General features: G+C 37.7%; 1 protein-coding gene across 6 annotated transcripts in view; it reads left to right on the forward strand.

The window, feature by feature from the left end:
- The window catches only part of LOC126868011 (1-phosphatidylinositol 4,5-bisphosphate phosphodiesterase epsilon-1-like), a 130697-nt gene that overhangs the window by 103134 nt on the left and 15262 nt on the right, over window positions 1-12301 (forward strand). For 5 of the 6 annotated variants that reach the window (XM_050623132.1, XM_050623133.1, XM_050623135.1 and 2 more), the window contains 6 exons: window positions 2226-2450; window positions 4411-4638; window positions 8370-8827; window positions 9900-10185; window positions 10591-10799; window positions 11755-12050. In XM_050623132.1, coding sequence (XP_050479089.1) covers window positions 2226-2450; window positions 4411-4638; window positions 8370-8827; window positions 9900-10185; window positions 10591-10799; window positions 11755-12050 — 1702 coding nt within the window. The remainder of the gene's footprint in view (window positions 1-2225; window positions 2451-4410; window positions 4639-8369; window positions 8828-9899; window positions 10186-10590; window positions 10800-11754; window positions 12051-12301) is intronic. The other variant, XM_050623137.1, reaches the window with a different exon arrangement.

Below are 12301 nucleotides of genomic sequence, written 5' to 3' on the forward strand. Positions count from 1 at the left end.
TGCGCTGCCGTCGTCCGACACTAGTTAGTGTCGAGTGGTGAGTGGTATTTGTGCCGTCGAGTGCCGCCACAAATTCAAAATAGAACAGGCACTAAATATGTATTTTATCGGTTTCTGGCTAGAACGCAAATCGTACGCGTTTTAGACCGTTGTATCGTTTTTACGTAAAAAAATGTCAATCCTCCGATTACGTTACCCAAATCCATACATTAAGAAAAACGACGATAGCGCTTGCACGACGGTTCGTTGAAATTCTGTTAAAATTGCTCCCGAAGAGAATTCGCCACGCTATTCGTTCAACAAATACCTTTGCCGATATTCAAAGTGCAAACGGCCATAGGAAGGCGCTGTCTCCTACTAATAGAACAGTGCACTTTAATGGGTCAAATTGATGAAATTTTGATGGACATTTGGCACACGATATCTACAGGTGTAACTATGCAAAAATAACGCTCTTGAATTACCGCGAAGATATTATTAATCCATATAGATTTACAGCTTCAAACAGTTGCACACCGAATTAAAAATAACTAACATACATAATAAATTCCTGCCTCGTGTCGATTAGCGTGTCTGTTATTCCACGCAAGATTTTTCAATTTAACGATGCCTTGTACAATTTCGAGTAGTTGCGAATTTTCAGTTTAGGAACGACGTGTAAAGTAGGAAGGAAATATAAATTTTAGATATCATACACATAAGTATAAAATATCATAGTACGCAACGGATTAACGTTGATATACCCGATATATATAAAATAAAATTTTTGATCTAAAGAATAGTTCGACGTCGATTTAAAAGAAAACTTTTATTAATTGATTCGTTATCCTCTAAGATTTAGTGATAAAAGAAACACGCTCAAACGATACTTGATATCAGAATGCAGAAGTAAATTGAAACGAATATTACGTAATTACTAAAATCGATAAAATTCGTGCGAATATATTCGTGTTTATAATTTGGAGATTACCTTTTTTTCTACTACTTTCTATTACTTATTACTCGGACCAACCATTTGCATTGTTTGGCTGAACATAAAAATCCAAATTTTATACTCGTTTTTTCTAAAATGTCTTTATTCGATAAAAATGTAATATATAGAATGTGGCGGGCAAACAGGAAAAATATATCCACAAAGATTAATCGTTGATCTCTGAAACACCCGTTTATAACAAATTATGTACGTACCTTTACATTTTTTTTACATTTATCTATTTTTATTGCAACGACTGACGTTCGTACGATTTACTAGCAACTATAGTGTAGTATAGTATAGGGTAAAAAATATTATAAATAGTATCGTACAAATAAGGTAGAAATAATCGAAGACAAGAATGGAATGAATTTCGGTTAAAGTTGATAAACGCTTACGCAGCATGGATCGTTTTTCTTTTCGCATACATCGTAAAGGATATATTTCGACGTAACGCGCGCTTTGAATTTTGAAATATTCTAAAAATAATATGCCGAGAAAAAGAAATTTTCATCTCTGTGACCTTAATCTCGAGACTTCCGAGGCTTTTGCTACAAAGTAAACCCTCGAAGAAATTCTAACCCGATCCAATCTACCCGAAACCCAATTTCCACTTAAAATCAGAATTAGATCGAACAGTGTTCTGGTGGTACTTGTCCGCCTGAGAGTGAAGCCATCGCGAGCTGCTTTACACCCGAGGGTATTTCTCGCGAATGTCCCTACGAATTACAGATTGCCGTTTAGTTTGGCTAGAAATTTCGAAATAAGTACGGTTTACAAGATCGCAGATATTAAGAAGCAAAAAAAAAAAACGCTGCAAAATTCAGAACCCCTCGTAACTTAGAAACGTACCCTTCACGATATACGTCAAAAGAAATGATCCGTTTTTTTCGCCATAATTTCGGGTCATTTTTTCTGCATGCATGATAACAATGAGGAATGTGCAGAATCGCTTTAGTAGCGAAAGATTTATAGCTCGAGTGACCTTTGAAATCATCTAAACACCGAGTACCTCGGTTTAGATAGGAAAGCTACGTATTTCATTTTTCAAAAATATACAAGCAGCCTTGAATTTTGACAAAATCGGGCCACGAGTCGGAAATTACGCTTTGCTTGACGCTATAAAATTTGATATAAATGTCCGAATGTTAAATTTTTGAATACATTAATAGCTATAGTTTCGTCACGATCGTATTGACAAAAAGTATCGTAACAAGGAACCGTATAAGTAAAGAATTGATTTTCGTTTTAGTCTCAGCATGAATGCAAGGACCACGACGAGTCGCCGCGTAGCAGCAGCAAGGTTGCCGAGCCCGAAAACGTGTCATCTTCGGGGCAAACGGCAAAAATTGCTATTGATACCAGCACCGAATCGCCCACGGAATGGAATCCGAGGAATAGTTCCTTGAAAAAGCAAGAGAACGCTCCAGTCCGTGATACAAGCTCCGTTCTCGAGAAAATTGCCGAATTTCATAAGGTAAAATTCGTTTCGCGATAGTCCTTCTACGACGTTATGAAATTCTATCGTCTTTTGAAAATGTCCGATCGCAAGTACCTTGAAGGCGTTTTAATCTCCTAAAGCATTCTTTTCGAACGATCAGTAATGAACGAATCTTCTCTCCTCTCGATCATTTACTTTCAGCTTCATATCACAAAGCATAAACGTATTCACGCGTTTAAAAAAGATATTACGTTGTTGAAAAAATTCTATAGATATGGCTAAAATTGATCGATAATAGTTTAGTGGATGTTGTTAATATACATCGCATAAAAGTAATATTTTAGATAAAATACAGAATAAAACGCGCTAAATGTGGATGTAACTTGCGTGAAAATACTTTTTCGTTCTATAAAACTGTAGTAAAAGTTCATTGTAAGCGAACATAACGTTTATAGTTAAGGTACTGTTACGTCTCTTTTTAAGATCTCTTTCTATTACGAGCGTTGCGTTGTTCATAAAATAAATGTTCGGACGTATAATTTTTTACTTTTGCTTTATTACGGGGTATAATAAAAAAAGAAGAATCGAATCTTCTTACAACGATATCTAGTCGATCGTGGAGCGTAATACTCGTACGAAATAAGAGAATGTTAAATGTATCTTTCATAAGGCATTATAATATATAGATATAGAACGCAGGCGGATTACGATTCTATTATTTCCTCGTGTATTATCTGCTGTCCATATAAAAGTTGCGGTAGCTACTTCGATGTTCGTACGAATGAACACCGAACGCTAAACGCTTGTACGGTTATCTTCTATATTCAAACAACGAATAATTTTCTCACGAGGTATTGAAAAATAAACGTATTCCAGGTTAAGAATCGTTTCGTTAAATATTCGATCGTACTTCCGAACTTTTATTAAAAACATTCGTCAAAAAACTTTCGCAAATATTAGCTTCGCTCGTATCGGCATCGTACATATCGGTATCGTACTTATAAAATTTGTTACAATCGAAATTATGCCGTCTTCCGTTCCATTTAATTGAAAGAAAACAGCTAATCGATATCTGTATCTGTAACGGTTTCGATGAAAACAACTTGTTACGTAGATGTCATAATTTTTTAGGTGTGCCACTCTCCCGATAAATCGTCGATATAATACGTATATTCTAATTGTACGGAGCAATTTATACGCGAAAATCAATATGTAATTATATTCAGGCGCGCAACGTGAACGTTTAATTAGGCACGTCGTCGTTGAAATGGAAAAGGAGGATCTGTCGGAAGTCGTCGATCGCTCGTCTTTTTCTCTCCATTGATCTGACGCGACACCTCGACATCACGTGGCGTGACATACGCGTTGATAATTGCGGCGAACTCGGTACGCCGTCTCATCCTTCTACCTTTTGTGGGAACAGGATTCCGTGAAATAAATCTCAAATTAATCGAGGCAATATCGATATTAATATATCTTTATATAGCTTTACTAGACATACACGCGCGAATAATATATTCGAAGCTGTTCTTCGGTGGTTATAAATGATCGAGAAAGCTTAAACAGGTCTCTGAAAGGAAAAGTCTACGACTATCGTAAAATAAAGTCTTACGTGGAAAAATATTTCATAGCATTTTTAGTGCTATAAATTTCACGCTTCGAATGCCATTATACGTAACGCTGTTATCGATGCCCTATAAAAAGTCGAAAATGCGTATCTCTTGTATCCGATTCCAGGGACGCGAGAAATCTTGACGATAAGGAAATAATTATATTTTTTAAATCGTACATTTAGAATTATTTTGTTACTCTAGGAAAGAATTAAATCGAGGAATCAAATTTTGGTCGCGTTTCGACCGAAGAGAAGGAACAAATCTTTTCGCTTAAAAAATTATACGTCTTCCGTTTCACGTACGATTCGAAACACCATAAAGCTCGCGCTCGATGATATCAAAATATTTGCAAATGTTCACGAAGTTATCGTATTTTCATGTAGCACCAACATGCTCGAGGCAGAGACGCGACGACTGGCTCGCTTCATCGCACGCTCAGCATTCATACGACCGCGATCGAGCAAACCTACATGGCCGAAGAATGTGACGAGAACGACTATCATTTCGATCTCGATTCCTACAAGCCGGTACAACCGATCACATTCGACCATGGGATTGCGTTATTTCCTGTCGCTGCACCGCACTCCGGAATGGATCTGCATCTTTTGCAGGTAAACTTTGTTGCGATTTGTGTCCTAACGAACGTGTTCCGTACGACGTTCGTTTCCGTTTCTTTCCTCTTTTCGCCGTATTACGTTCCTAATTTTGTTACTCGACTATCTCGATCCTCGATCAACGTCGCAATGCGTTTTAATTGCTTGAAACGTTTGCGCGATGTTCGAGAATGCAAATATTTGTCGTCGATCTATTATTTGAGAAACGCGGTGCACACTTATCTCTGCATCGTATAATTTAATCATCGATAGTTGGAAAATCAATTTGCTGAAATTAGCTAAAAATAGAAACAGTGATAATAGAACAAGCGACGGCAGTGAATTCTATTATTATATTGTAAAAAGGTTTATTGATCGTGTCTCTCTATTTTATCGATATCGCGTTTATCGATATAGCGACCCATACGCTGTATGAACTATCGCTAGTACATACGGTAAATATAAAATAAAATACAACGTTATATTTTACAAATGAAAAGAAAATGTTATTTATCACACAGCGTAAGGCGAAATAGAAACATTTCCGTGTAAAGTATTGCGTGAATAAAGAAAATCCGGGAGTACTATAATATAGTATTTAACGAAACGGGAATCGCTGATAACAAAAAGATGTCACAACTTGAACGCGTACTTTTCGAATGAAAATGAATTTAATTTACGGTATTAAGCGCTTATTTGTTCAAAGAGAATAGAAAACGTCTACTTGGATTCGTTAAAATAAAAACGATCGCGTATTCTAAATTCCAGCTACTTATGCGCGTCACATCGCGTCATATGCATACGGATGAAACTACAGTAGGAACCTTGAAAAGAAGCGCACATAGTCGAGATGCGACCTTATCCTCGGACGATTTCCAAATATTAATATTTCAACGTCCAGCTACTTTTGTAGTTGCTGGACATGGTGCAGGCTTAAGATAAAAGACGTCGTCAGCGTAGTTTTCCCACACTTCAAAAGGATTTCAAAGGGACTAACTTTACCGTGCTACCTCAGGTATATTTCGTGAGGAAGAGAGAGAGAGAGAGAGAAAAAGAGAGAGAGAGGGAGAGAGGAAAGAAAAAGAGCGAAAGGAGTCAAAGATCGGGAAGCGAGCGAGGAAAGCAGCTAGAAATGGAAAGGATTAAAGTTGGAAGACGTCGAAAGAAGAGGTTAGAGGGGCGAAACCAGGTCACTTGTTCGTACGAAACGTCTTCGCATCAATTAGTTGCTTATAGAAATCTACTTTTTATATGTTCATAACTTGTAATATCTACGAAAAACTATTAATGGTTACTTCGAATTTTATCAGTATTTTATTACTATAAAAAGAAACAAAAGTGACAAAAACACATCTCGAAATGATCACTGCGGTACGAAGATATACTCGTTGATTCTATGTCGTGTAATTAATTTTAACAAATTCGTTACTAACATTTGCTGCGATAGAACTTTTATGAATTACGATAGAACGTTTATTAAGCAGAAAAATTTGTATTACGTAAATATAGAAGAAAAAACTAATAAAAAGTTTTATCGATCCAAGTGTTAATCAAATTAAAAAAGATAAGAGAATAAGGTTAAAAAATTAATACAAAATTTTTACGTCGCATATCATTATTGCGCTGAGTTTACTCGAAAATATTTAACGATTCGATTTTAGTACGTTAACGAAATCATTTACTTATACATACGTATACACAACTATCTTGCGTCTCTTTTAGACAATAACTCTTTTATCTCCACTCATACCATCTCCGTAAAGTACCTATACGAGTTGTTTGAAAACGTGAACATTTCGTCTATTCCAGAATTACGTAAATCAATTTTCTATAACAAGCTCGAGCGTCCTGAATCCACTTTGTCGGTCACATTCCTAAATTTACATCTTCGGAATTCATCTTCATTAACATTCACTTTGTAAATCTGAACGTTATAAATAGTTGAAAATCTCATATTTCGATCATCTCGTATTTTAAGCACCTTCGATTATTCATGCTTCTAATCGCGACTCTAATGCTCCTAATTTTGCTAATTTTCCTTCCTATCTAATCGATTATCTTTCCTCTCGTATCTATACCGTCAATTCCGATAAATACTTGCATACGTCGTAACGATATTGCAAAAATTACACACGCGTGTATATTTAACGATCTTGGTGATATTAGTAGTGTATATCAACGTATCAAGAAATCGGACGTACTATACTTAACAACTCGAATATCGTCTCACGAACGACGTTTATTAGCGATTAAAGATCATCTACTTTTCGCGTTCGTTGTACATTTTTCTACAAAACTGTACGTTTTAATAGAAATTATCACCCGTTTCTATGATTAGCGGGATTTCCGAATTTTACGCTCGAGTTTTACGCTCGCGTTCGCTTGTTTTATAGACGTCGTCGACGCGTTACTTGTTTGAAATCAACGAATCCGTGAAAACGTATCGTTGGTACGGCGGGGCACGGCGACGAAAAATATAGCGGACGAGAGACTTAAATTCGAAGAGCGTAACGCCGGGCTCTACGTCGTTGTTTATGCGTCGTGAATATTCGTCGTTGACTCGTAGTGTGTTAACGCATCGTCGATTAATCTATCCGTGCTTCGACGAAGATAAATAATTTCACATACCGCGCACGCTTTTATAAATGTCCGCGTAGACTGCACTTATGGCCGACCGCATAAACGGTGTTCCAAGTGCATTAGAAGTTCCATCAGCGTTATAAACACAGGCACGATGTATGCTGGTTTTGCCGCGCGTTGCGCCGCAGTACGACTCGGCGCGCCACAACTGCACAGATACCGCTAAAACGATTTAATAGCCAGAGATTATAATCGGTGGAATCGCGCGAAGAGATTTTCGTGGCGATTCCTCGGGCTTTCGTTACATTTCCTTCGCCGAGATACCGACCCTGATGAATTTTCAACGAATAATTTAAATACGATCGTCTCTCGAATCAACTGATCCGAGAAATTATCGCCTGAGACGATAAAGCGAGAGAAACCGAAGGACTTGTCGTCGAACGTCTGGACGATCGACTGGCGAAAGTTTGTAAAATTTCCACCGTAAGAAGATTGACAAGGAAACGTTTGTCAAACGATAGTTTCTTGTGGCTTAAATGATTTTCAGGTACGAATATTCGTCCGCGTGTTATTTCATTCCACGATGCTACGACAATTTACCGAATGCTCTTCTGGAGAAACTGCAATCTCATTACAGCATTTTGTTTCGTACGCAACAAAAAGAACATTTCTACGACTCGAGTAAAAAGAAACAGGAAAATTTGTAATATTAACGATACTGCAAAGATCCGAGATACATCGCGTAAATGTATTTTCCTTGAAACTATATTTTCGAAATTGACTGTTAACCTATATGCATATACGTACGTATATGCATGTATGTATGTATGTATGTATGTATGTATGTGCTTTCATCGTCCGTACCAAAGTTACTTTTGTATCTATCGCGAGACTAAATATGTCGCGTATCGTATTATGTATTTTTGCACCGTATCGAACGAACGTTTCAACGCTTAGTTATAAAATTTCATAGATCTATCGCCTATTTTTGGCAGGCTTGTATCTTGGACCAAGCAACAACTTCTTCTTTTTCCAACTATCTTAACCATCGGGTGACGTCTAAATGGAAAAATAAACGAAGAAGTTCTTACCGTGTTCCTCCCGTGTTTCTTTTAATCGGATAATACGATATTTAGATGGTATATAATACGAAAACTCGATTCCACCAGGTATTGCATCACGGGACAACGTTGGTGCATTGGGACTGCGAAGGCGGTACGACGAGGACGGCCTTAGTATTCGCGCGAGTGGATCGCGCTTGCGGTACCTTCGTGTGGGAAAAGCCACCCTGGAGTCCATTGAAAACTGCCCAGCTGGGAGGTACAGCTTCTGCAGATTTTTCGCTAACTGCCAATCCAGAAGACGTGGTATCGGCCGGTTTAGTAGGGAGATATACCATGCAACAGACGGACTGCGCTTCCGTGACGCTGGAAGAGGGATTTTTGGACCTGAGCTCCGTCAAGGAAGTCATGATCGGCTGTTGCGATCGGGACAGAGAGACCGACCTCAGAAGCATTTACAAGAGATACGGTCTATCTGGATCCGATTCATGTATCGGCCTTATGTACGGCTCCAGTCTGCCGGACAATCGACTGATCTTTCTCCTTTGCCCTCCTGCGCTTAGCAAGTAAGTAGCGTGGCTCTGTGATTTCCACGGTATCGTATATATGTATGTGATATAAAGCAATATCGAACAGAATAGTAGAACGTAGGAAACCAGTTTGCAATGAAATTTATTCGACACGTTCGAAAATAGATAAAAGAAAATATCGCGAGAGAACGGAAGAAAATTGCAAAAGTAATTGAACATCGACCGAGATACGTGGTCAACGAAATAACTTTAAATTATACGGTGGAAGTTAATTATTTATTTTTTATAATATTTGTCAATTTCTAGCAATCGTTCTAAAAGCGTGATATATTTTTAAACTTGACAAACGATGTTTTGGTAAAAAGAGTCGAACAAATGAAACTGTATTTCGATGGTATAATTCGGTAAACATACTCCGTTCCGATACGTTTGATTTTCGTGAATAATTGAATAACGAAGAAACCTAAAATAACAAAGCGTAATGATACGAACGACTGTTAATTAAATCGTGATTACGGAGATTAACTATTTAATTTTATGGGGAAAATTGTTTGTAATTTAAATGTTGCAAATTTCGAGTTTTGCATATTCAAAAGCATAGCTCGAAGCTGTTTTAGCAAAGTTACGCTCGCCGGTAAATTTCCAGCGCGGATACCAGCTAAATTTATAACAATAGACCTCGCGAAAAGTTACCTTTGGATCGCGTTAGAGGAAAAGATGCATTAGCTCTAGATCAGCGAAACGCTCCGCTCGTTTTTTCCAGGGAATATACCGTTACGGCAAACCTTTATCCAACGTTACTACTGCAGCTTGCGAATCGTGCACGGAATAGCCATTTTCTCGAGTTTACCTAAATTGACAAATATAGTACTGCTAAAAAAGGGAACTACTATCGAAAGAGTTATTACCGCGTCGTTGTTCTTTCTCTTTCCCTCTTGACATGATTCGTATCAACGATTCGATAATATCGGATAAAGACTCTATAGCGAGCGGCGTTACATACGAACGATTGTGTATCTTTTTTAACGGTATTAAATAGTTGCGCTGGTAACGTCGTGGAATGTAATATAAATAAATTTGATGGAAGGTACTGTGTTTTCTTTTTCAGAATTTGGTACATGGGTCTTTGTTGGATACTACGAGGCCTGAAACGGCAACAACAACTAACAGATCGTAGATCGCGATGGTTAAAAGAAAAATACCTTCAGCTTTATTTCGAGGATGGATGTATCGAGCCAATGACAGCCGATGCTATTAGAGCTTTTGGCGGTCGCGACTGGTCCACGACTGAAAGTATCGGCACGCTTTCGCCGACGAGCAGCAGCGCTCTCCGCAAACGAAACGTTAAAGGGAAAAAAACGAAATCTATCGGCAATATTCATGCGTTAACAAAGGTTTGTTCGATCAAAGATTTATACGGTAACAAAAGACAAAAAATGAAGAAGACGGGGGAACTTGTCGTTTGAAAAAGTTTCCTTGCAAAAGTATACCAAGATCGCCGGTCGATCGCTCGATCGACGCGAGAGCTTTTCGCATGCACACGCATGCGAAGAGTACAAATATTACGTACGTCTTTCCAAGAATAAAGAATAAATATTTAACACGTACGAGTAGCAAAGTCACGGTACATCGTGATATAATTTCATAAATTAACATACTCTATAAAGTCATTGATAACCGTGACGAGGTGGCCAGTTCGATTCAAAGTCGATCGAGTAATCTTTATAAAAAAGACAAGTCCCTGTGTCAGATTAGAGCCAGAACTAAACTAAAGAATCGCACGTGATTATTTAAAACAGGATCTAAGCCTAAAACAATATGACACTTCGTCTCCGGATGGAGGCTTAACAGTGGTCCCTTCTCGGCATATTACGGGTAGTAGAGAATCCTTGACGAGAATCATACCAGCATCTCCACGGTCCAGCAGAGATCGAGTTCCCCCACGTAGTCCTCCTGGATCCGCCGAACGAATTATTAGTTCCAACTTGCCTTACTCCAGCTTTCAAAGGTAAGGATTCCGATAATTTTCAGTCTTATAAGGAATTCGACAGAAGAAGAAGAAGTAGAACAACTAGACTTCGTCTCTAAAATTCTTCGTAGATGTCGATTACTTTCGCGCAGTCGATTAATCGCACGCTATTATTCGCTGGAGCTGTCAAGAGATAGAGAAATGCCTTCCGCTCGTGTATCTGTAGCGGATTCTTTGCGTTGCGGGCTAATTAAATCGCAGAACTATATTATACATACGTACCTTCTGCAAAGTAATTAATGGAAATTAATTTTTCTTTCAACGAACCGAATGAAAAGTTCGTTCCGTTTATTTGTATTCAATTTAAACTCGTATCTTTTCATACAATTTCTGATAAAAGATTATCGATATTGGTATTTGATTTTCAAAACGTGTATTCATTCGTAACAGCCAAACTGCGGATCTTTACGCGTTTATGAGACATTCGATCAAGTATTGAATCATAGCATGGAATAAAATCATAATTCGTTATTTATTTTTCAACAAGGTAACCAAACCTACCTACGAAAAACATTACTAAAATGTAAAAATCGTCTCTTTGTCTCTTCTCGTCCGACCCTTTACCATGTACAAATATTGCAATCAAAATTATATTAATTTATAATTGATTAAACGATCAACGCGATAAGAACGCGTGTATCGAGTACGAAGAAATTTGTAATATGTGGGAAAAGATGAGACTTAACGTAACCCAAAACTAATCTAAACTGTATTAAATATTTCGTAATTTTGACAACGCGCGGACTATGAACTCGCTGTACTATAAATTATTAAACGTACGTACATGTATGGCGAGAAGAGTTAGCATCGTACAAAAATGTTGACATTTAGAAAAACGAGTATCGTCCATAATTTGCAGCTTATTCTTAAAACTCTTAAATTTCTATAAAGTCTACTGAAATAACATGTTTCCTTTCAAACGATATTTACACAGCCTATTATGCGTCGCCAGGGACAAGGATAAAAACGGATCTGGAATGTCAGGTGGAGTGGAAGCATCTTGGCAAATGAAGACACGTGCCACTTCCATAATGTATGAAACTCAGTTGAACTTCGTCGAGTTTGTCGCGTTGTTCCGTTCGTTCAGCCTGAGAGCAAGAAAGGATTTACGCGACCTATTCGGCCAACTGGCGATCACTTGTCGTAGTCAAAGCGACGGTTCTTTGAGAGACTTTAATGTACGGCCGCCTGTGTTGAGGCAAACCAGTGACGCAACCCCTCAACGAATCGGTCAGTTTCCACCACTGAATATTTTCGAATTCTAAACCTAATTTCATTTAAATCTCCACTTACGAACCTAATCTATACGTGTGATTTTATTTTAATTTTCTCTCTATCTATGATTTAACGTTTCGTTTGAAAAGTAAACCGTTGCTTTTAAATGTATTTACATACAACGAAAATCTGTATTGGGTAAAATATACTTTTGTTTCGCTTTTTAAATTGTATTTAATTATTTTCAAACTTATATTGTAACGAGA

Source organism: Bombus huntii, chromosome 7 (assembly GCF_024542735.1).
Source record: "Bombus huntii isolate Logan2020A chromosome 7, iyBomHunt1.1, whole genome shotgun sequence".
Taxonomy (NCBI): Eukaryota; Metazoa; Arthropoda; class Insecta; order Hymenoptera; family Apidae; genus Bombus; species Bombus huntii.